General features: G+C 43.6%; 2 protein-coding genes across 2 annotated transcripts; one reads left to right on the top strand and one right to left on the bottom strand.

Moving 5' to 3' along the window:
• Window positions 1–1,223: 1,223 nt before the first annotated feature.
• On the bottom strand, window positions 1,224–1,906 carry LOC131313386 (cysteine-rich receptor-like protein kinase 10). The gene is made up of 3 exons (XM_058341677.1): window positions 1,812–1,906; window positions 1,529–1,647; window positions 1,224–1,434 (listed from the first exon to the last, which is right to left on the bottom strand). The coding sequence occupies exons 1-3, from the start codon at window positions 1,891–1,893 to the stop codon at window positions 1,375–1,377; spliced, it is 261 nt and encodes an 86-aa protein (XP_058197660.1). The 5' UTR covers window positions 1,894–1,906; the 3' UTR covers window positions 1,224–1,374.
• Window positions 1,907–4,814: 2,908 nt separating this feature from the next.
• LOC131314019 (uncharacterized) lies at window positions 4,815–7,317 on the top strand. The gene is made up of 4 exons (XM_058342517.1): window positions 4,815–5,869; window positions 5,984–6,421; window positions 6,532–6,688; window positions 6,799–7,317. Exons 1-4 carry the CDS (start codon window positions 4,815–4,817, stop codon window positions 7,315–7,317), a joined length of 2,169 nt encoding a protein of 722 aa, XP_058198500.1.
• The last annotated feature ends 15,115 nt before the right edge of the window (window positions 7,318–22,432 follow it).

Here is a 22,432-nt window from a genome sequence, read left to right as displayed (position 1 = left end):
GAAGGTCTAGCATATATCTGGATCATCTTGAACGCACAACAAGCCAATATGGATACATCTAGTGACGTCATTTCTTGCATACAATCCTTCAAAGAGTTGGATCCACTAAATTCAAGGGCGTTCCTTCCCTCCAGAGTTTCCAAGCTTGCAGCAATTCAATACTCACATGAATTGTGGATGCTATGATATTGGCACTAAAGGGGAAGATACGCCCAATGTTATGTCCAATATTTACTGGTTAAAATATATTTTTAGCTTTTTATGAAGGATAATTTTAAGAGGACTAGCAATATGGGATAGATAGAGTAGCAATTGTAATGTACGGCTAAAGGCTTACAAAGCTCAGAAGGTTTGCAGCATCATCTGAGTGGTAAAAGTTGTTCCTCTTGTCAGAAATGATCTCTAGAACCAAGACACTAAGGCTAAACACATCAGACTTTGCGGAGAACTTTCCATGCTCTATATACTTTAGAGACATGTAACAACTGCAAGCCACCATTATTAGTTAATCATGAATTAATGGAAGACAAAAAGGAAAGGAAACTAGTACTTTGCGAAAAAAACCAGACATGAAAAAATTGAGGTCATAATGCACGAAGGTTTAATTCAAAAAGTACGTGACAATACTATTTTTTTTCCTAATTATAGTTGATTTAACAAGCTACTATATATCCTTCCAACCATCAAAATATCTCAAGAATTGATGAAAGGGAAATTAGGTAAATCAAGAAAAGTAAGTAAAGAAAAGGACTATTGTTCAGAGAAGCAAGTGTTGAAATCCTTACTAGTAAAGTCCATGAATTGTCATTAAGCAGTTAGGCACTCGTTGTTCAAAAAAATTAAGCAGCCAGTCATAATAGCTCATGTGTTTGATGAATCCCATTAATGCAAATTATAAGTCAGTGCCCGTTAATGCAAATTATAGAAAAACGAACATACGGAATGCAGAGAAACTCCTTACAATGTTCCAGCGACTCGACTTGTGTTTCCTTGAGTTTGATCATTTTCAAAGATCCTAGTTAGCCATGACAAAATCTAAAACTTTTGCATTCATATCAGCATCTAACAAGATATTGCTAGCTTTGAGATCACGGTGTATAATTCTAAGCCGGGAGTCTTCATGAAGGTACAACATCCTCGGGTTACCCCTCATATGGAAATTAGTAATTCATTGCAATAGAAATTAGTAACAAGCAGATGAATAGGCATTTAGATTGCCTAACCGAATAACAAGTAATTGAGGATCTTGTTGAGCACAAACTCATAAATGAGTATCTTTTCTTCTCCTCCCAAGCAAAATCCAAGTAGCCTCACAAGGTTTCTATGCTGGAGCTTGGCAACCAATACCACCTCATTCTTGAATTCTTGTGCACCTTACCTTGAGGTTCGAGATAGCCTCTTCACAGCTACCTCTTGGCCATCTGAAAGTAAACCCTAAGAATACAAAACATCTCGTGAAACTCATAGATCCAAAGTAGGACAACTTCTGCAAATTAGAAACGGTATTTGCAAGGAAAAAAAAAAAAACCTTGTAGACTAGACCAAATCCACCTTCACCAATTTTGTTATCGTTTGAGAAGTTGTTTGTGGCAGCTTCAATTGTACCAAAATATTGCAAGGACTGCACTTTTAAGATGTCATCCCCAACTGGACAAATCAAAAGTTGAAATTAAGAACAAATGGTAAAAACAGGAAAGGACAAGAAGTTGTTTTGTGGTCTCTGTCAATCTTTCTTTAGTTAATTTATTCTGGCATGAAGAAGTTTCTTTAGTTTAGTGTGGGGGCAATTTTGAAATTTCCCTCGTTCTTACCATTGTCTAGATCTTCTTCTACAGAATTATATTTCTTCTTCGCCCTTTTAGTTAGGAAACAGAAGCCTGCTATGAAAAGCATAAGGACGACCCCAATTGAAATTGTTTCATGAGACTCCCCCATTTCCTGCATTATCAAAATTGTTTCATTAGCAAACGGTTGCACTGACTAAGGCCGCAAACAATCTAATTCGAGTATGTAGTGATTAGTTTCAGCTTGCTTGAAAAAAAAAAAATATTGAATATTATATAAGGTTTGTTTTGTTGAACCGCGTCTAAAAGAAGCATTTAATCTAGCTGATCACGATCTCGAGCATATTGGTGTTCAAGCTTCGGTCAAAAACTAGACGAGTTTGAAAAGTGTGTTCAAAACTAGCCTCGAATTAGATTTTAACAAGCCGAGTACGAGTCAACATCGAATTACTTGAATCGATTTAACACCACACGCGCGATCGCTCACTTTTTGCAACTTTAATTGATAAATGTCTTTCATCCCATATTCTTGGTCTTTTCAGTTGTGGACTAAGGCGAAAACGCAGTCTGTGTAATACTATGTTCAAATTATTAACAGCATTTTTTTCTTAATATGCCTCTGTAAGTTCCATAGGCTGAGGTCTCTCTTTGTTGGTAATTTCACGCCAAAAGACATTTTTTTGAATATCCTCATTTATTGTGTTGTAATTTATTTTTCATTTTATAAATCTAAGCCGGGAGTCTTCATGAAGATACAACATCCCCTAGGCTACCCCTCCTATAATCTTGTAACGTCTTGACCAATCCAACTTCTCTCGCTCTTGTGGGTCTGTGCATTGATCAATTCAAATGCAACTTCAGGTTAGAAGTAAAGAACCAGACTTGGGAAATATGTATTATGTTATCAAAAATTCTACGACCACACTCAAAATCACATATCCAAATACACACCCTCTCACAAAACACAAGGGTCCCACACACACTAATCATATACCTAAATACAAACCCTCTCACAAAACACAAGGGTCCCACACATACTATTAAAAAAACACAATTCATAGTGTTTGAGAGTTAATTCGTAATTGGATTCCGAGACTGACATTCATGGCAATGAAATTAGTAACAAGCAAAACTAACGGAGAGGTGTTTAGATTGCCTAACCGAATAAAAAGTAGTCGAGACTCTTGTTGGGCACAAACTCATAAATAAGTATCTTTTCTTCTCCTCCCAAGAAAAATCCCAGTAGCCTAACAATGTTCTTATGCTGGAGCTTGGCTACTAAGACCATCTCATTCTTGAATTCTTGTGCACCTTGCCTTGAAGTTTGATATTGCCTCTTCACAGCTATCTCTTGTCTATCTGAAAGTAAATCGATCCTAAGAATTCAAACATCATGAGAAACTCATAGATCCAAAGTAGGACAACATCTGAAAAATTCAAATAGATTTAGAAGAAAAAAAACACCTTGTAAACTGGACTAAATCCACCTTCACCAATTTTGTTATCGTCTGAGAAGTTGTTTGTGGCAGCTTTAATTGTACCCAAATCATTTTGCAAGGACTGCACTGTCAAAAGTAATGCCTTGATGTAATTTTGTATTTGGGCTAAATATTTATGTAAGTGGGCTATAAAATGTAGTTTGTATATGGGCCATGTACGATTTTGTATTGGGCCTCTTATATGTTTGTCTGTAATTTAGTTAGGCCCAAAGTTGTGTCTATATAAGTCGTCCTTGTAAGAAATGTCTAGAACTAATGAGAAGTGAATGAAAAATTTGAGTGAATTTTCCGCTTGACCGAAAAAAAAAAGAATGGAAAATCTGAGAGAGCTTTCCTCTGGTTTCCCCTGTTTGTGCGTGCCTCCTGGAGAGCTATTGCGGCATTCAATTGCTTGCTTTAGTTGCTAATTTCTCCACTAATCAACAAAGGTTCACGGCTAATCTCAGCCAACATGCACCCCAACAGGACAAATCAAAAGTTGGAACAAGAATAAATGGTAAAAACAAATAAAGGACAAAAAGAAGTTTCTTTCGTTTAGTGCGGGGTAATTTTGAAATATTCCCTTATTCCTTTATAGAATTGTATTTCTTTTTTGCCCTTCTATTTTTCACCCTTCTAGTTAGGAAACGGAAGGGCGAAGAAGATGAACTGATGTTGGCAGTTGAACTTCATCGCTAGTTGCTTCTCTGAGAGGATGCAACGGTTCTAGACAATACCGCATACTGTCTATAACAATGCACGAAATTATAACAATCCACGATGAGTAGGAACGAATCCCGAGGAGGCTGAATGCGGGATTCATACTTGCGCTCAAAAGGAACTCTAGAACGCCAAAATCCGTGTACGGCTGGATGCAGAAGAGAGTGGAGAGACAATAAAAAGCGAGAAAGAGGAAAGTCAGCATGGAAGCAAGTGATTTTTCCGAGTAGCAGTAGAGGCCGATGTTACCGAAGAAAAGAAGCACGCATCCGATACTTTTGCCGGCACGTTTGGCTTTTGGGTTACTCTGCAACCAAAAATAGAGCTTTGAAAGCACGTAGTTACTGCCTGAAATTACGAGTGTCGAAATCAGGAGGACAGCAACGAGGCTTGTCCTTTTCTTGACAAAATCCATGGCCAAAAACGAGAAAACCCACGATGACGACGAGATGATTCCAAGGTAGTACCAAAAACTGAGACTCGGCCTAACAGGTCGCAACATTGGGGAGGGAAGGATAAAGAAGGAGAAGATTCAAGGAGAGAAATTGAATGGTGCTATTCCCCCAATAGTTTCTGGGAGGATTGAATTCTTTCTACTTTTTTCTACAGTGTTGGTTGGGTTATCTTCGTCTTTTCCACCTTTTTTCTTTTGGGCCTTCCATGAAATGGCAGTGGGCCAGCGATTTGGACTTTTTTCTTTTTTCTTTTCCACTGCCGCACCCCGCCCCACCACTACCATTGCACCCTGTTCCCGCCACCGCCACTCTCACCGGGTTTGGGATTTGATGCCTACGTTAGGGTTTGTTGCTTCTTGCCGCTGTTTTCTCATCTGATGACGTCTACGCTCTCGAGTAACGATTTTGATTCCTGTTTTCCTCCATTGAATTACTCTGCTTCGAAACTAGGGTTTCCTAATTTTGGTGTTCCTATTATATTACCTCATGAGAGTGCTGTGGTTGTCTCTGAATCTAAGTTTGGGAATCATAAGGATCAATCTTTGTGTGTTCCTGTAGTCCATAATTCATCGGGGAACGTGAATTTGTTTGATTTCTTAGAGGCTGCTACGATTCCTAATAATGAACATCTTGATATTCTAGAGGGTGATACCCCTACGATCAAACAGATTAAAAGTCTTACTAAAGAGGTTTCATCCCTTCGTAATGAGTTGAAAGCTAAGGATCAATTGATTGAGTCATTACGGGTTAAAGATTCAGTTCCCATGGCTGGGCAGAATTCTGGACTTTCCTGGAAAGACAAAGTTTCTTCCCCTAAAGTGCATTCTAGGATGAAGTTACAGTACTTTCCCCTTGCTGTTGAGGGGGCAACGGTCAGGGTTTCTCCTCCTAAACACGTCGAGACTCATGGAGCAGAGAAATGGAAGGATTGTATTGTTGGTCATTTTGTGGATAAAAAACTCCCATACTTGTCTGTACGATCCATTGCATTCCGTTTTTGGGGCAAGTATGGTCTGAAGGAAGTACTCTCTAATGAAAAGGGTTTTTTCTTCTTCCAATTTGGGGCAGAAGGGGCTTATCGTCAAATTTCTGAGGTTGGTGCTTGGCACTTTGGTAATCGACTAATGGTTTTACAAGAGTGGCATCCTGACTTGGAGTTTGAGAAGGAAAGCCTTTCAAAGCTACCCCTGTGGATCCAACTATATAATGTTCCCCTTCAATATTGGTCTGAGGAGGGGCTTAGTTACATTGCCAGTGGCATTGGTAAACCTTTGTATGCAGATGAAATGACTGAATCATCTAAGAGAATTAGCTATGCTAAAATATGTGTAGAAGTTGATGTTCACTCGGAGCTGCCTCACTCTATAGATCTTCTTACTTCAATTGGGAGGATGATTACAATCGGTGTGAAGTACCCTTGGCGGCCTTTACGGTGTGTAGCTTGTAATGTCTTTGGTCATTCTGACTGTAACCAACTAGCTAGGGAATCCATTCAACCTGCGACATTCATGAGAGTTCCTTAAGCCAAGGTTTGGGCTGTGAAAAGTGTTAAGACTGTGACTGAGGCTTGTGCTATTCCTGATATCCCTAAGCTCCAGAATACTCCTAAGAAACCTACAACTACTATTCCTTATGCTAACCAGTTTTCAGCTCTGCAGGAAGGAGTGATTATTTGCACTGAAATGGAGTTATCTGGAAAAGACGCTACTTTTGTTCCCAATGTGCATGAGAGTGATATAGTTACTTTTGATACTTCTGATCCTTTAATTGTTTCTGATAACGGCAATTCAGTAGAAACAGTGAATCCAACAGTAAACTTTGCTGAATCTTGTGATGATCAAGAGGTTCTTCCAGCATTTGATTTTCTGCCACATGATCTTGGTGTTGGAATATTTGACCCTGATGTTGTGTTTCAAGCCTTAACAGAGATGGAACAAATTTCTTCTAAGCAGGCTAAAGGTGCTCATAAACCAGGGGGAGGGAGGCAAGCAAGGAAACCAAAAAAGAAATGATCAAACTAGCCTCCTGGAATGTTAGGGGTCTAAACAACCCCTTAAAGCAGGTTGAACTTAGGAAATTTATTCATGCTAATAGTTTATCTCTGATTGGGATTGTGGAGTCCAAAATTAGGAAGGACAATATTATACCTTCCATGCAACATTGCCTTCCTTCTGGATGGGATTATATTCATAATTGTGATTTAGGATCTGTTGCAAGGATTATTGTGGCTTGGAGGAAGCAGGGGACTATGGTTAGTGAGCTTTTCAAGTCTGATCAAATGATTCTTCTCTCTGTTGAAATTGACATGAAGTCTTTTCTCCTTTCAGTAGTCTATGGTTCTAATCACGTTCCTTCCCGAAGGCAGCACTCTGGGATGATTTGAGGAATTGCAAAGGGTTTATGGGGTCTCTGCCTTGGATTATTGTTGGTGATTTTAACTCTGTTCGTAAACCAAATGAGAAATCTGATCCTTGTCTTTTTGATGCTAGTGCTGCTTCCGAATTCAATAATTGTTTGGAAGATATTGAAGTAGAGGATCTAAATTCTAAAAAACTCTGGTTTACTTGGTCCAATAGAAGGGTTGGTTCTGATCATTGTAGCAGCCGAATTGATAGATCTTTGGCTAACTTTCACTGGCAAAATTTGTTCACTGAATCTGAGGCAGCTTTCCTTGCTCCAGGTATCTCAGATCACAGCCCTATAGTTGTTTCCATTGTTCCTTATAAGGGAGGGAAAAAGCCCTTCAAAATTTTCAACTTCTGGATGAAACATAAAGGGTTCTCCCCTCTCCTTCTTCAGTCATGGAGTCAACCAATGAAAGACCTATCTTCTCCTATGCTGATTCTCTACAAGAAATTAAGGCGTCTTAAACCTTGTTAAAAGCTTTTAATAACGAATTTTATGGTAATATTCAAAAGAAAGCTCTGCAGGCAAAAGAGGAGCTCCTCTCTATCCAAACTATAATTGCTAACTCCTCAGGTGATCCTATCCTTCTGGACTATGAAAAACTCTGTCTTCTTCATTTCAATGAATTGAGTGCTGCTGAGGAAGCTTGGAGTAGACAGAAATCAAGGGTTAAGTGGCTTGAGTTGGGAGATAATAACACTAGTTTTTTTCACAAAAAAATGGCCAGTCACCATATGCGAAACAAAATACTGTCAATTTGTGATGAAAGTGGGAATAGACTAAATGATCCAACTATTGTAAAAGGTGAAATTCTGGGGTTCTATCAGAAAATGTTAGGCTCTAAATTTGATCAAAAAAGGCAAGGAGAAAGGTTGTCTTTCTCTAACACTGTCCCTACTTATTATCAAGCTCAATTAGTCACTCCTGTAACTCTTGAGGAAATTAGGAAAGCTATTTTTTCTAATAATGGAGACAAATCCCCTGGTCCAGATGGCTATAATGCAAGTTTTTTCCAAAAGAATTGGAGTCTAGTAGGTGATGAAGTGACTGCTGCTGTGGTTCACTTCTTTCAAACAGGTTGTCTCCTTAAAGATGTTAATGCCACAGCCCTTACTTTGGTTCCCAAGACTCATTGCCCTCAGACAATGAAAGAGTTTCGACCTATTGCCTGTTGCAATGTCTTGTATAAAACCATTACTAAGGTGTTAGCAAACAGACTTCAACCTGTCCTTCCTCTCATTATCAACAAAGCTCAAGCTGCCTTTGTTAGAGGGAGATCAATCTCAGATAATATTCTTTTAATGCAAGAGTTAGTGCGGAACTATGAGAGAGATTGTGGCCATCCAAGATGTGCCATAAAGATAGATCTAATGAAAGCTTTTGATTCGGTTGACTGGGATTTCCTTTTTGATGTCATGGTAGCTTTGGAGTTTCCCTCTCAATTTATCATGTGGATCAAGACTTGCATTTCATCTGCAATGTATTCAATTGTCATTAATGGGGAACTTGAGGGTTTCTTCAAAGGAGAAAAAGGGCCAAGACAAGGAGACCCAATCTCCCTTTACCTCTTTCTTTTGGTAATGGAAGGGTTTTATGCCATCTTACAAAAGAAGATATCTCAAGGCCAGTTCACTTTCCATCCTAAGTGCAATGATCTTTCCATCTCTTATTTGGCCTTCGCTGATGATCTATTCCTTCTGGCAAGAGTTGACTGCAGTTCCATGAAGATTATTAAAGAAGCTCTTGATGAATTCTATCATTCTTCCGGCTTAAAACCAAACCTGCAAAAAAGCCAATTCTTCTTCTCTGGTGTTGGTACTGATGTTAAAATTGCCATTCTTAACATCCTCCATATACCTGAGGGATCCTTGCCTATGAAATATCTAGGTGTGCCTCTTATATCTTCCAGATTGAAGTATGAAGATTGTATCCTGCTAAAAGAAAGAACACAACAAAGAATTGCCTGCTGGTCCAACCATTCTCTATCTTTTGGAGGTCGAGCTCTTTTGATTCAGTCTGTGCTTTTCAGCATGCAAACATATTGGTGCTCCTTGTTTATTCTCCCCCAAAAAATCTTGAAGGAAGTGGAGGCTTTACTTAGAGCCTTTCTTTGGTCTGGTCTTACTCTCAAAAAGGCGGGGGCTAAAGTGAAGTGGATGGACGTTTGCTCTCCAAAATCTGAAGGTGGTCTTGGCTTCAAGTCTCTAAAACTTTGGAACAAGACCTCCATGATGCGTCACCTTTGGGCTTTGAGTAAAAAGGAGGACACCCTTTAGGTCCAATGGATTCATAGCTACATCATTAAAAGCAGCAATCTTTGGTACATGCCAATCCTTCATGAGTGTTCTTGGACAATTAGAAAGTTGCTGAAATTAAGGCCTTTCGCGCAAAACTTCGTTAGACATACCTTAGGTAATGGGCAAGCTACCTTCTTATGGCTTGACAATTGGCATCCAAGTGGGCCCCTATATAAACTCTTTGATGACAGGATTATATCAAGCCTTGGATCCTCTTTATATGATAAAGTCAGCTCTTGCATTTTGAATGGTGTTTGGCACAGGCCAAGACCTAGGAATATGATTATAAAACGCATTCAGGCCTCTACCCCTCCATCTCTTTTAACTTTAGGGGATAGCAAAGACGTGATAACCTGGACAATCTCTCCCACAGATTCTTACTCAACAAAACATACTTAGGAAGCAATTCGGAACAAATATCCCAAGGTTCAATGGTCTTCTCTTGTTTGGTTCACTAATAACATTCCTAAGTGGGCATTTATACTTTGGATTGTCTGTCTTAAGAAGCTTTCGACAAAAGATAGACTCATGAAATGGGGCATGCAAATAGACCCTCTCTGCATTCTTTGCTCGCAGAAAGAGGAAACTGTTTCTCACCTATTTTTTGACTGCATTTATTCTAGACAAATATGGGAATCTATTCTCAACAAATTTCAGATTCTTAGACCAGCTTGTGAATGGGAGAATGAGCTGAATTATGCCATTAGCCTCTGCAAAGGGAATTCATTCCGTGCTCTTGTGTTCAAGCTTTCACTTGCTGCTGGGCTATATTTCATCTGGCTTGAGAGGAACTCTCGTGTTTTTGGAGGGAGTCCAAAGAATCCAGATCGTATTTTAGCTTGTATAACAGAAAATATGAGACTTAGAATTTGTACATGGAGGAACATCCCTAAAACTGTAACGAACCAAAGATTTTGTGATCTTTGGCGCATTTCTGTTAGTTTGCTAGATTGATTGATTCTTGTAGTGTGTAGTAGGTTCTCTTTGTAAAGATTGTTTGTTTAAGGGGTTCTCCCCTGAGATTCTTGTTTGGTTGGCTATAAAACGCATCATTTACCACAAAAAAAAAAAAAAAACTCCAATGGAGATGTATTTTGCATTCGGATGGATAATTATTTTAGACGAAAAAAGTGGTTAAAAGTTAGTTGGATATAAAATAGAACTTACCTCTTTCAAATGGTGAGATATAAATAAAGGGATGGATAATTAACTAACTTTTCCTCCACGATGTATTTTCCCAACTTTCTCAACCTTAATTAAAGTACTACTTCCGTTTTAATAATTATATGGTATCTGGTAATCGAGAACTTTTTAAAAAACAAATAATTCCGCAATTTTTTTTAATTCTTTCTAAAAAGAGGAGCAATTTGGACACCGACTCTCATCCACTTCAATTACACCATTTACTTCATCTATTTACTCCCATCAAGTCTCAACCACATCATTACTTTAGCCATTTACTCTCAAGGAGGTTGAAAGGGCATTTGGTGTACTCCAAGCACACTAGGCAATTGTGAGAGGACTAGCGCGATTCTGGGATAAGAAGGATCTAGGCTACATCATGAAAACATGTGTCATTTTGCATAACTTGATAATTGAAGACCAACGTGATCACGATGCTAGTTATGAAACTAATGAATTTCTTTCTTCCAGCCCAATTCAAGTCTCGAGAGATGTCACACCCGCATTGGTTGATTTCTTTAAAAATAACTGTAGGATTCGATCAAATGAGGCACATCATTCGCTCCGCAACGATCTTAATGAACACCTATGGGCCTGTAATGGAGAGGAAGACTGAAGTTCAAATGCTTCTGCTCTAGAAATCTTCTAACACGCTTCCCGTGTCGTGGAAATTAGCTAAATAAAATGAATTTCATTTTTGAGTCTTGCACTTCATTTTTGAGTCTTGTAATATGTATTTTATTAGCTAAATAAAATACATTTTATTATCGAAAGTAACCAACAATTACATCAAAGTCATAATTGCTAAAGACTATTACATATGATTAAAAAAAATTACTACAATCAATAATCGGAAAGATCAGGAAAATAACCGCTCGAACTTGAACTAGCCGTCCATTTAGCCAAGATTTCACCTTAGCCGTACATTGCCTTTTGTGAATTCGGTGTATTTTTTTGCAACCCGATCCCATAATTTAGATCGTGCTTGGTTGGTACCGACAATCGGGTCTTGACTAACGAACAAGTAAGCATGACAAATTGCTTCATCTTGATTGGAATTGAACAGTTTTCCTCTTGTACTACGACTTTCCTCTACCATAATTGATACACTAATTCTTTTGGAGAGTGTTTGTGGAGAAAGGAGGAATTTTTTGCAGTGTAAAATCATGTTAAAAACACACATTTACAGGTAGGGGAAAAAAAAGCCTGTTGCTTTAATTTGATCTGTTGATCAAAAGACCCTTCCCTACCAAAATCCCAACTTTACTCTCTCTCTCTCTCTCTCTCTCTCTCTCTCTAGCTCACTCCTCTGGTTTGATCGTGAATCCCTCAGTAGAGAATGGAAAGGGACTCGACGATGGTTTCAGAAGGCTGAATCCGCCGCCGGTTCCCTAGCCCTCATCGTCAATGCTGAATCCGACCGCGACGGCGATCAAACCCCTCTTTGAAATCAGTTTCCGGTGACCTTCCGGCGTGTTCTTGTAGATTCCGGCATCTTTCCGACGAAATTAGGTAACTTCGGCTGTCCAAAAATCTGGTAAAATCAATTGGGTTGATGACCTATCAATTATAGTTGTAGTCAAATGGGGATGGAAGTATCCTTCTCCTTTTTCATATCTGCCATTTTGCAACCCGATTTGTGCCATTTTGCATCCCTATTGGAGCGTGTTTTTATGCATCCGGGTTATATTATAGGTATACAACCTGGTTTCCATCCCCCATTGGCCGGGGATGCTCTTAGGGAGGTATAAATGAGAATTTCACGGAGGGGTGATGCTCTATGTTTGTGAGAGTGCAAAGAAATGAAAAATGGAGGCAAGAAAGGTAGGGTTTAGGAATTTTCCATTTAAAAAAGGGTGAGTCATCCACATTTGCCCCCCAAAAATTAGCCATGTCACAGTTTTATCAACTGGATAACAACTAAATGTGTCTTACTCCACAATTTTCGTTAGTAGTTAGACAGATGTAGGCTGTAGGGGCTTAATTGAATAACCGCTTCATAAGTTATGTGTCTATTTGAAGTTTATTAAAGTTTTGGTGTCTATAAGAAAATTTTCAGTGCCAAATCAGCACCCAACTTTTTTCTCCCACCATTTATGTCCAAGTCAGTAAATTCCGTTTTCAATTTGACATAATTAGATGGTAGGGGGCTAATTGGATGGGAATGAATAGTTTAGGAGTAAGATTGAAAATTATTGAAGTATAATTGTCTATTTTTATTAAAATATAGTATAAGTTTGGCGGTATTTTGATAATTTTCCTCTTTTTCAATGCTGTTTCATGCTCTCTTTCTTTTTTGTGCTTGCGCCAACAGTATGTGACGTGAGAGTTTGGAAATTTCTTCGGATTGGCAATTTAGTTGAGATCACGAATTTCCTACGAAAGACGGTCAACTGTTTCCTAATTTAAAGGCTTATTAAAGCCAGTTATGGAATTTCAAAGCCATCGACCAAACTTCAAATCCACGACTGTTAGATCATTTCTAACGAGAGATATAAAAGCTTAGGTGGCATCTCCAACGGTTACTTTTGGCATAAATGGACAATTCAACAGATATATACATTCACTTATGTCAAAATTGATGTGGCTTTGACATCTCCCACTCTTATGCCAATTTTGACATCTGCACCTCCACATGCCAATTTTCAAAAACTTACCTTTGCAAGTTCAAAAACTTACTGTTGAAGTTAAAAAAGGAATTCTTCCGTTTGGGTTTTTTTTTTCCCTCCCAAGTTTAAGTGTGTGGCCCGTGATCTCTTCTGGCTCGAGTCCTTCCTCCGCTGGTCCAGTGGTTACCTAGCCTTCTCCACGCCGCCTGCACAGTGAGCGCACGACTAAGACCTGGCCAGGGGTTGCCCGGCAAGGCCCTCCGGCGAGAGGATAAGTATGTGTAGGAAGAGAGGAAAGAGACTAGGGTTTTGAGTGAGTATTCGCGTTAGGGAGTGCGTACCTCTCCAGAGGCGTTCTCCTTCAATATTTATAGAGTTTCCTTGACTTGCTCTCCAAGCACAGGCATGTGCCTTGCACGGGTCAGGCGACGTCGCCATGACGTCACCGGGCGAATCTGGTAACCGTTTGGCATGAGCTGGCACATCCCACGTGCGCTCATGATTATCCTTTGGCGTAACCGCCTCAACATGCGGGGCGACACGTGAGTGTGCAGGTGGCCGAGCCCGACTGGCCGCGCAGGGTAGCCGAACCTGAAGGGGATCCGAGCATAAAAGGGAGCCGAGCATAAAAGGGTAGCCGAGCCTGATAGGACTTTAAGCCAAGCAAAAACGGTCTAAGGGACCACCTCCCAAAGGTGGCCGAGCTTGACATGGTTCTTTCTGTTGCCGAATGCAAAGTGAAGAAAAAGCCGACGATTGACGTGTCTTGGCGAAGCCGAACCCTGGCGAAGCCAAAGTTGGGTTCGGTCTGCTACAATAGCCCCTCAATCTCTACTGATGCCGAGCGTGAGGTAGGGATTGAAATCAAGACTTGGCCGAACACGAAGACTACCGAACTTCGCTTTTCTTTGTCAACGGGCAGATTCAGCCGTGCTTTATCCTATTTTTTCCTCTCTTCTTTTTTTTTTTTTTTTTTTTGGGGGGCAACATCAGCCGTTGATGGAGAACCTCAGTGAAAGGATGCCAGGTGTCGCATCATGGTTAGGTACGGCCAGGGAGAGGACGGTTGGCAGGCTTTGCAGGTCGTCCTCTTCTTGCCACGTGTCAATCGCTGAATGGTCAGAAGCTCGGCGGTGTAATGATGGGCGGGAGTTTCAAATCCCAAACCCTAGATCTATATAAAGGGGTGAGTCGAGGAGAGAGAAGCTACGCTCCCTCTCTCTCTCTACGATTCCATTGCCAGAGCTTCCTCCTTCAACCGTTCATCTTTTGCCATCGTCTTCCAGCAGTTTCAGCCCCAAATCTCATCCCAAATTCAAGGTATGAACTCGTTCCTTGCTTCTCCATGCTTTTCTTACGGTTTCACTGCATTCTTTTTGTTCTTCTGGGCCTTTGAAGCCTTTCTGGTTCTAAGTGGGCAGTATGAACGCTGGAGATGAACGCACTGTTCATCTTCATCTTCAACCTGTTCTTCCGAGCACAGATTGCTCTGAGTTCTTGTGCTTAGCCGACTTTAGGATTTATCGAGCCCATCGATATAGATTTGTCTGTCAGTATAGACATGCCGAGCCCCGTTTCGTGTAAACAGTGGGTTACTGGAGATGGCAGCTGTTCATCTTCAGCCCCAACATGTTTTACCGAACCCCAATTGTAGTTATTGAAGATCTGGGCCGATGACAAGGTCTGGCCGAACTTCAGTTGCTGTCTAACAAGTTTGTCCGACAACGTGTTCGGCTGAGCATGTCAACACGGATCCTTGTTTTCCAAATATGGATCTATGGATTGTGATAATAGGGTGGGCCAGCTTTAGGTAGCCGATCGTAGGATGGTTTCTGTCTTCTAGCCGACGACGAGGATTTTTTCATTATTTTCATTCTTTTCTTGGTTAGGTCTGGCTCACTCGATTATCATCATTTCATCCGACTCTGAAAGTTCAGGGGACGATTCCACAGACCTCGTGATCCGAGCGTACGTGGAGAGGTACAGAAGCCGACGACAGGCCTCTTCAATTGCCTCCAATATGTCTGGATCTAGTGACTCCAACGCCGAGCGCGACTACGAATACGACGGCGGGTACAACACTGCGCCTGAGATAACTTTTACTACAAGTACGGAGTCCGTTTCCGAGCATGAACTCGGTCCTGAGGCCGAGTCCAGGTTCCGAGCACAGACCGAGGCTACAACTTCTTCACGAACTGTTCCGGCCGAAACGTCATCAGAGAACAGGGAGGTTGCTGATCTATATGAGCGAGGGCAGGTTTGTCCTTATGCCCACTATTTCAGCAGCCAACCTGACGAGTACGACGCCTTCTGCCGAACGTACAATATTCCCGATGATGTCGTTATTAGCCAGGTGGCCAGTAACAAAATCAAGGATAAGAAGGAAGACCGTCCCGAACATATAACGGTTCCTCTCATGGCAATATGTGAAGCAGGACTCCGTTTTCCTCTTCACCCATTTCTGAGGGAGCTGCTGGCCAAGTTCGGTATTGTTCCTCATTTTTTTGCCATAAACAGTTATAGGATAGTGATGTCGGCGATAAAACTGAAGGAGCTCCATAATCTCGAGTTTACAGTCGCCGATCTCTTCCATACATATATCATGTCTAGGCACGGCAAGACCGACCGCAGGTATTTGTCGACACGTAGTGGTAAAGATCCTTTGATAAACGGACTTCCCGACACTGATAAGTGGGCAAATTTTTACGTCGAAGTGAGTGGAAATTATGAGTTCGGCGATCAGTCGATGAGGCTGCATTCTGTGCCGAAGATAAAAGATTTTCGAGGTCAATTTAACTACTCCTTCATTTGCCGAGCGTATTTTAACTTTCACTGCGATATTGATGCTTTATTTGGCTAACTTTATGTCCTTACAGATCACCGAGCAATTACCAAGAGGCAGCAATCCTTCGCTGTAGAGGGGAACATCGAAGCGCTGAAGGCTCAGATTTGTTGTGACGCGCCGACGCTTCTTGGCTACATACCTTCGTATAAGGGGAAATTGAAGAGAAGGGAGAGAGGGGCAGTGCCGAGCACAAAAGCTAAGGGGAAGAAATCAGCCACCGGTGAACGAGAAGGTAAAGGTGTTGCTCCCAATCCGAGCAAGAAGAAAAAGGAGCCGAGGGTGAAGTTTCCAACTTTGAAGAAATCCGCGGATTTCTGGTTCCAAGACAGTCAGCCATTTGATTTACAAGGCGCCAGCGTTCCCCCTCTCCGAACACTCATACCCGACTTTGCCGACGACATGGGTAGAAGGAATGTTGTGAAGATCAACCTGAGGGACGGAATCTTGGCTCGGCAAAAGGAAGCTTCTATTGCCGAGCCTGCTTCCAAGAAGCAAAAGACTGTCCCATCAGCAATTCTGAACAGGCCGCCGACGCCGACCACAAGGGAAAAGGACCAGACTGAGTCTTCTGCTGCAGGTGGGTCGAAGACAGCAGACAGATCTGGGGGTTCAGGTGGCCGAGCAATTGTGCCTGAATTTGCACCTTCGTATGCGACGCCCGAGGGGCGGATTATCTCGGTGATTGATAGTGTAAAGCTGGAGCCAGGTTTAGCCCCTACCGTGCTCCAAGGCCTTGCTTTGCCAAATGACATGGCAAAGGTTCCAGATGAGCTCATGCCGAGCCTGGTCCATGCAAGTGCCTATGTTGTGCAGGTTAGTATCCGAGCTCATCTTTTCCTCTGTTATTTAAGTTATTCGAGAATGCTTGTTAAGTTTGTTTTTCCCGAAATTATGCAGGCTGGCCAAGCAATTCTGCGAGCTTCTCAGAGGGCTGAGCTGCTGACGGCCGAACGCGGTCGCTTTTATGATGATCTCAAAGCCGAGCGCGAGAAATCTCGAAGCTATAAAGGCAGTCTTAAGACGGCGAAGGCTCAGATAGCCGAGCTTGAGAAGGAGAAAGAAGAGATGGCTGATAAACTTAGGAAGGCCGAGCGCGAACTTGGCCAAGTCCAGAGGCGGGAGAAGAGGAGGATGAAGGAGGTGGACGAGAAAGCTTATCAAGCTGGGTACGACCGTGCTGGTCTCGAGTACGTAAGGGAGGCTAGATCGATGGTAAATGATGAAGTCACGGCTAGGGTCCCGATCGCATACCGAGCGGGTTACAAGGCTGGCGTGAAGGCCGTCGGTGAGGCGATAAAAATGGAGCTTGATTTGTCTATAATTCCAGCGGCGGTCGTTCCCGAGCTTGAACTTCCGTATACTGCCGAGGAGTGTGTGCCTCTACCTCCCGAGGACTTCCCCGATAGTGATGATGAAGTTGAAGATCTTACTCAGACTGACGCTGGTGGTCTTGGGGACTCCGGTGGGGGGAAGGTGGTTGTTGACACAGAGCAGCCGACTCCTGATTTGGAGAAAGCAATAGAGACTGCTGCCGAGGCTGACATTCCAATGGCTGAGGAGGATGTTCCCCAAGCTTGACTTGTTTTTTGATGTTTAAAGGACTTTTTGGTTGTGAATGGTTTTCGATCTTGGGGTTTATTCAGTTTGTACAATGGTTGTAGGAACTTTGGCCGTACCTTCAGTGTTTTTTTTTTTTTTTCAAGTGTGTACTTTACCTTTGTATGAAATGGAAGTGAAGTTTCATCTTGCAATGATTTTGTTTGAATGTCTTCATGCTTTGGTAGATTTTGGCCGTCTTTGCTTACATATCCGTAGCCTCCACTTTGGTTTATGTTCGGCTAAATAATATGGATGTTGGTTCAATGCCTGTGGTTGATTGGTTTTTGCCGAGCTTGGACCAAAGTAGTTTAAGAGTGGTGGAGAATGTGCCGATCATGTTGTTGTGTTTGCCATCAGAGTTGAGTGTCCTTGAGGTGTGGGGTGGTTACTCAGCGAAAGGTGAGTGTAACCAGGCTTTGGCCGACCTCGAAGTCTTGCCAAGCCGAGCCGAAGCCCGAATTCCAGCCAGACTGGATCTTTGGGCTCGGTGGACCTGATGTCCGTTTTGCTTCCTTGGGCAGTAATAGTGGCCGAAGCCGAGGCAGAGTAGCCGTTTGTGGGTGTGACCGAGGTCAACGTTTGTGGTCGGCTGAGATTTGCCGAGGAAAAAGTTTTACAAGAAATAGTTGGTTTGGTGTTTGCAAATGACATACTCAGAGATAAAATTGCTTGGATTTCTTAATCATGCAAGTACAAGTTGAAATAAAAAGACTTTGGCCGAGGCCAGCTTAAAGGAAAATAGGATAGACAGTTGCCGAACATGGGGCACACTGCTCGGGATTTCAACTACATGTACGCCTTTTTGAGATTCTGTGCATTCCATGGGTTAGTGAGAACTTTCCCATTCATGTCCTCCAGCATGTAGGCACCTTCACCAGCAATCTTGACGATACGGAAAGGTCCCTCCCAGTTAGGCTTGAATTTTGTTTTCTTGCTGGCTTGTACAACCTTTCGCCAAACCAAATCGTCCGGCTTGAACTTTTTGATCCGTACTCCACGATTATATCCCTTGGCCACCTGTTGCTGGTAATTAGCAAGGTGCAGGCGAGCGTCATCACGCTTCTCTTCTGCCAAAATTTGCTCCTGTGCGATGGCGTCGTCGTTTGTTTTGGGGTCAAACGTTTCTGTCCGGAGAGTTGGAAACTTGGACTCCAGTGGGATGACGGCTTCCATGCCAAATGCCATCGAAAATGGTGTTTGGCCCGTTGATCGCCTTGGTGTTGATCGGTAAGCCCATAGAACGCGTGGCAGTTCTTCAGCCCATTTTCCTCTTTTGGAGTTCAGTCGACGCTTGATACCGGCACAGACGGTTTTGTTCGTGGCCTCTGCTTGGCCATTTCCTTGTGGGTAGGCTGGGGTGGAGTTGAAGAAACGGATCCCAAATTCCGCACACAGGTTTGTGAGGTCCTTTCCGACGAATTGAGTTCCATTATCGGAGACGATAGCGTATGGAACACCGAACCTGGTAACAATGTTTCGCCACACGAATCGTCGAACATCAGCCTCTGTTGTTGTGACGAGAGGTTCAGCTTCAACCCATTTGGAGAAGTAGTCTGTTGCCGTAATCAAAAACTTGAAGCCTCCAGGAGCCGTAGGCAGCTTTCCCACGATGTCAAGCCCCCATTAGGCAAAAGGCCAAGGACTGGTGATGGGTGAGAGGTCCTGGGCCGGCTTTTTCGGGATAGGTGAAAACAGCTGGCACGGTCGACATTTGCGGACAACTTCCTCGCAGTCTTTCTTCATGTTCTTCCAGAAGTAGCCTTGGCTCATGGCGCGTTGACATAGGGAGCGGCCGCCTGAGTGACATCCGCAGCTGCCTGAATGAAGTTCTGTCAGAATGTCGGGCACTTGGGTTGGGTGGACAACGAGAAGGTATGGTCCGGAGATGGATTTCCTGTATAGCTGGCCGCTTTCAGAAAGCCAGTAGTAGGCGGCCTTGTTTCTCACACGGTAAGCCTCCTTCTTGTCTGTTGGGAGGGTGTCGTGCTTTAGAAACGCAACGATCTCATCCATCCAGCTGGGACCTAGCTCAACGTTGAGTACCTCTGGAGTGGGCTCGAAAGACGGATGGCCAATGCTGCTGAAGTTGATGGTTCTGAATTCTGAGGCAGTGGATGCCGAAGCGAGGCCAGCAAGCGCGTCCGCGTGGGCGTTGTGCTCGCGGTTGATCTGCTCAATTTTGAAATTGGGGAAGTTGGTGGTTAGTTCGGCTACGGTTGCCTGGTATTTTGACATCCGCGGATCCCGAGCCTCATAGTCACCAAGTACTTGGTTAACTATGAGTTGGGAGTCACAGAAAACGACAAGGTTGGAGACATCCAAGGCAATGGCAGAGCGTAGGCCAGCTAGGAGCGCTTCATATTCGACTTCGTTATTGGTGGCGGGGAAGTCGATGCTGATGGCACTTTCGTGTAGTGTTCCACAAGGGGATACTAGAACGACCCCAGCCCCTGCTCCGTTGCTGTTTGACGCTCCGTCGACATGCAGACGCCATATGTCCCCTTGGAAAAGGTGCCAAGGAGCTGGTGACAATTGATGCTCGGCGATGCTCTGTGTTGGGATTGGTGTATTGAGGAGTTCAGTGTCTGCTGGAGTGAGCTCAGCAATGAAATCTGCAAGAACCTGTCCTTTGATTGCCGTTCGTGGTTCAAAACGGATATCAAAGTTTGCTAACTCAACTGCCCACTTGGAAACCCTGTTAGACAGATCCGCTTTTCGAAAGAGAGCTTTGAGGGGGTGTTCTGTTAGGACGACGATTGAGTGTGATTGGAAGTAGGGCAGGAGCTTCCTGGCCGCTGAGACGAGAGCAAGGGCTAGCTTTTCAAGCGGTAGGTAACGAGTTTGAGCTGGAAGGAGCGTCTTGCTTGTGAAATAGATGGGCTTGTCATCGGCGCCTTCCCGCCGTACAAGTGCAGAGCTGGTTGCGTGGGCGGACACGGCGAGATAAAGATAAAGGGTTTCGAACTCTTTGGGTTTTACCAACAGCGGGGCCGATTTTAAGTAGTCTTTAAGTTCGGCAAAGGCTGAGTCACAGTCCGGGGTCCATTCAAAGCTGCGTCGGCTTTTGCCCTTCAGGGCGTGGAAGAATGCGTGGCATTTGTCTGAGGATTTGCTGATGAATCGGTTGAGAGCCGCTGCCATCCCAGTGAGCCTTTGAACTTCCTTGATCGTTCTGGGTGGGCACAAATTTTGAACAGCTGTGATTTGGTTGGGATCAGCTTCGATACCTCTTCGAGTGACCAGGTGTCCGAGAAATTTCCCAGCGCTTACCCCGAACGCACACTTCTCAGGATTGAGCCGTAGCTTGTGTAGCTTGAGGATGTCAAAAACTTCGGCCAAGTTTTGCAGGTGGTCGGATTCCTTCTTGCTTTTGATGACTAGGTCGTCAATGTAAGCCTCCACAGTGTGGCCGATTTGTTCTTCCAACATCTTGACTATTGCTCTGTTGAATGTTGCCCCGGAATTCTTGAGTCCAAAGGGCATGACGCGGTAGCAAAAGATTCCATACGGCGTGATGAAAGCAGTTTTCTCCATATCGTCGGGGTCCATGGCAATTTGGTGGTAACCACGGTAGGCGTCCAGAAAGCTAAGCCGAGCATGTCCTGCGTTGCATCCACAAGTTGATCAATTTTTGGCAGTGGGAACCAATCCTTTGGACAAGCGTCGTTTAGATTGGTATAATCCACACAAACTCGCCATTTGCCGTTTTTCTTTTTGACAACCACAGTGTTGGACAGCCATGTCGGGTATTGCACTTCTTGGATAGCGTTGGCCTCCAGCAGACGTTTGACTTCTTCGACGACAGCGTCGGCGTGTTCGGCTGCAGATCGCCGTGCCTTCTGGATGACAGGTTTAGCGTCCTTCTTGATGTTGAGGGAGTGACTGATGAATTTCGGGTCGACCCCCGGCATTTCGTTGGGGGTCCAAGCGAAAACTTCGATATTTTGCTTGAGGTATTGAAACATTTCTTCGCGGTCAGCCTCGCTGATGGAAGAGCTGATGAGGAAGAATCGGGAGCAATCCTCGTTGATCGGCATCTGGACGAGGTCTTCCTCTGTTTTGTCTTCTGCTTTTTGGCCGACGTCGTCGGTTACTGCCATGTCGGGGACTTCAACCCATTGTACTTGTTTGGCTTTGGCGGAGTTGTGGACAGCAGAGACATAGCACTTTTTGGACGCCAATTGGTCGCCTGGCAAATCTTCCTGTCGTCCTGTGGCGCCGATGAAGCGGACGACCTGGTGGTAGGTAGAAGCAATGGCTTGCATTCCGTGGAGCCAGGTTCGGCCAAGGATGGCGTTGTATGGGCTTGGTGCGTTGACGACGATGAATTCGACGGTCAGAGTTTTTGAGCCGACGACGACTGGGAGGAAGATTCGGCCCAGCGGCCAGACGGGTGCACCGTTGAAGCCGATGAGGGGTACATCGGTAGGTTGTAGGGCAGACTCAGGTAGGTCCAGCTTTTTGAAAAGGTCGTAGTACATGACCTCTGCTGAGCTTCCTTGATCGACAAGAATGCGTTTGACGTCGTGGACTCCAATTTGGACGGTTACGACGAGAGCGTCGGAGTGTGGTGTTTGCACACGTTCAAGATCGCGCTCGGTAAAAGTAATCGTCCATTTGGGCAACTCTTCTGTTCGTGGACGTTTGGATCCAGGTCCTACTGCGAGTACCTGCTTGGAGGTTGATGCGCGGCTAAGGTCGGCCTGAAGAGTCGATTCGAATTCCTTTGACACTGGACCGTGGATAACGTGTATTAGTGGGCGCTGTTCGTTGGGGTTGGGATTTGCCTGCCGGGTGGGCGTTTTTGAGCGGTCAATGTATTGATCGAGATGGCCTTGAGTCACCAAACGTTCCAACAGTGCCTTGTAGGGGGCGCATGCCGTCGTGTAGTGGCCGAGCTCATTGTGATACGAGCACTTCTTTCTTGGGTTCTGATCAGCTTGGCCATTGTCTGTGCCGAGCTTGCCCGTCGGCCACTCGAACCATGGTTGCCTCATTATCTCTTTCAGAAAAGACCAAATGGGCTCCTTGAAGTGGGTGGTTTCGGCCACGTAGTC

Source organism: Rhododendron vialii, chromosome 13a (assembly GCF_030253575.1).
Source record: "Rhododendron vialii isolate Sample 1 chromosome 13a, ASM3025357v1".
Taxonomy (NCBI): Eukaryota; Viridiplantae; Streptophyta; class Magnoliopsida; order Ericales; family Ericaceae; genus Rhododendron; species Rhododendron vialii.
This window is presented reverse-complemented; position numbering and strand designations above follow the sequence as displayed.

Bases quoted from the DNA above. Each gene is read 5' to 3' on its own strand.
- LOC131313386 (XM_058341677.1), bottom strand. From the start codon at position 1,893: ATGCTTTTCATAGCAGGCTTCTGTTTCCTAACTAAAAGGGCGAAGAAG. The intron at 1,648-1,811 runs GTAAGAACGAGG...TGATTTGTCCAG, and splicing joins AGAAGAAGATCTAGACAATG to TTGGGGATGACATCTTAAAA. The intron at 1,435-1,528 runs GTTTTTTTTTTT...TTGTATTCTTAG, and splicing joins GATTTGGTCTAGTCTACAAG to GGTTTACTTTCAGATGGCCA.
- LOC131314019 (XM_058342517.1), top strand. From the start codon at position 4,815: ATGACGTCTACGCTCTCGAGTAACGATTTTGATTCCTGTTTTCCTCCA. The intron at 5,870-5,983 runs GTGTGTAGCTTG...GGCTGTGAAAAG, and splicing joins TACCCTTGGCGGCCTTTACG to TGTTAAGACTGTGACTGAGG. The intron at 6,689-6,798 runs GTTAGTGAGCTT...TCCTTCCCGAAG, and splicing joins GGAGGAAGCAGGGGACTATG to GCAGCACTCTGGGATGATTT.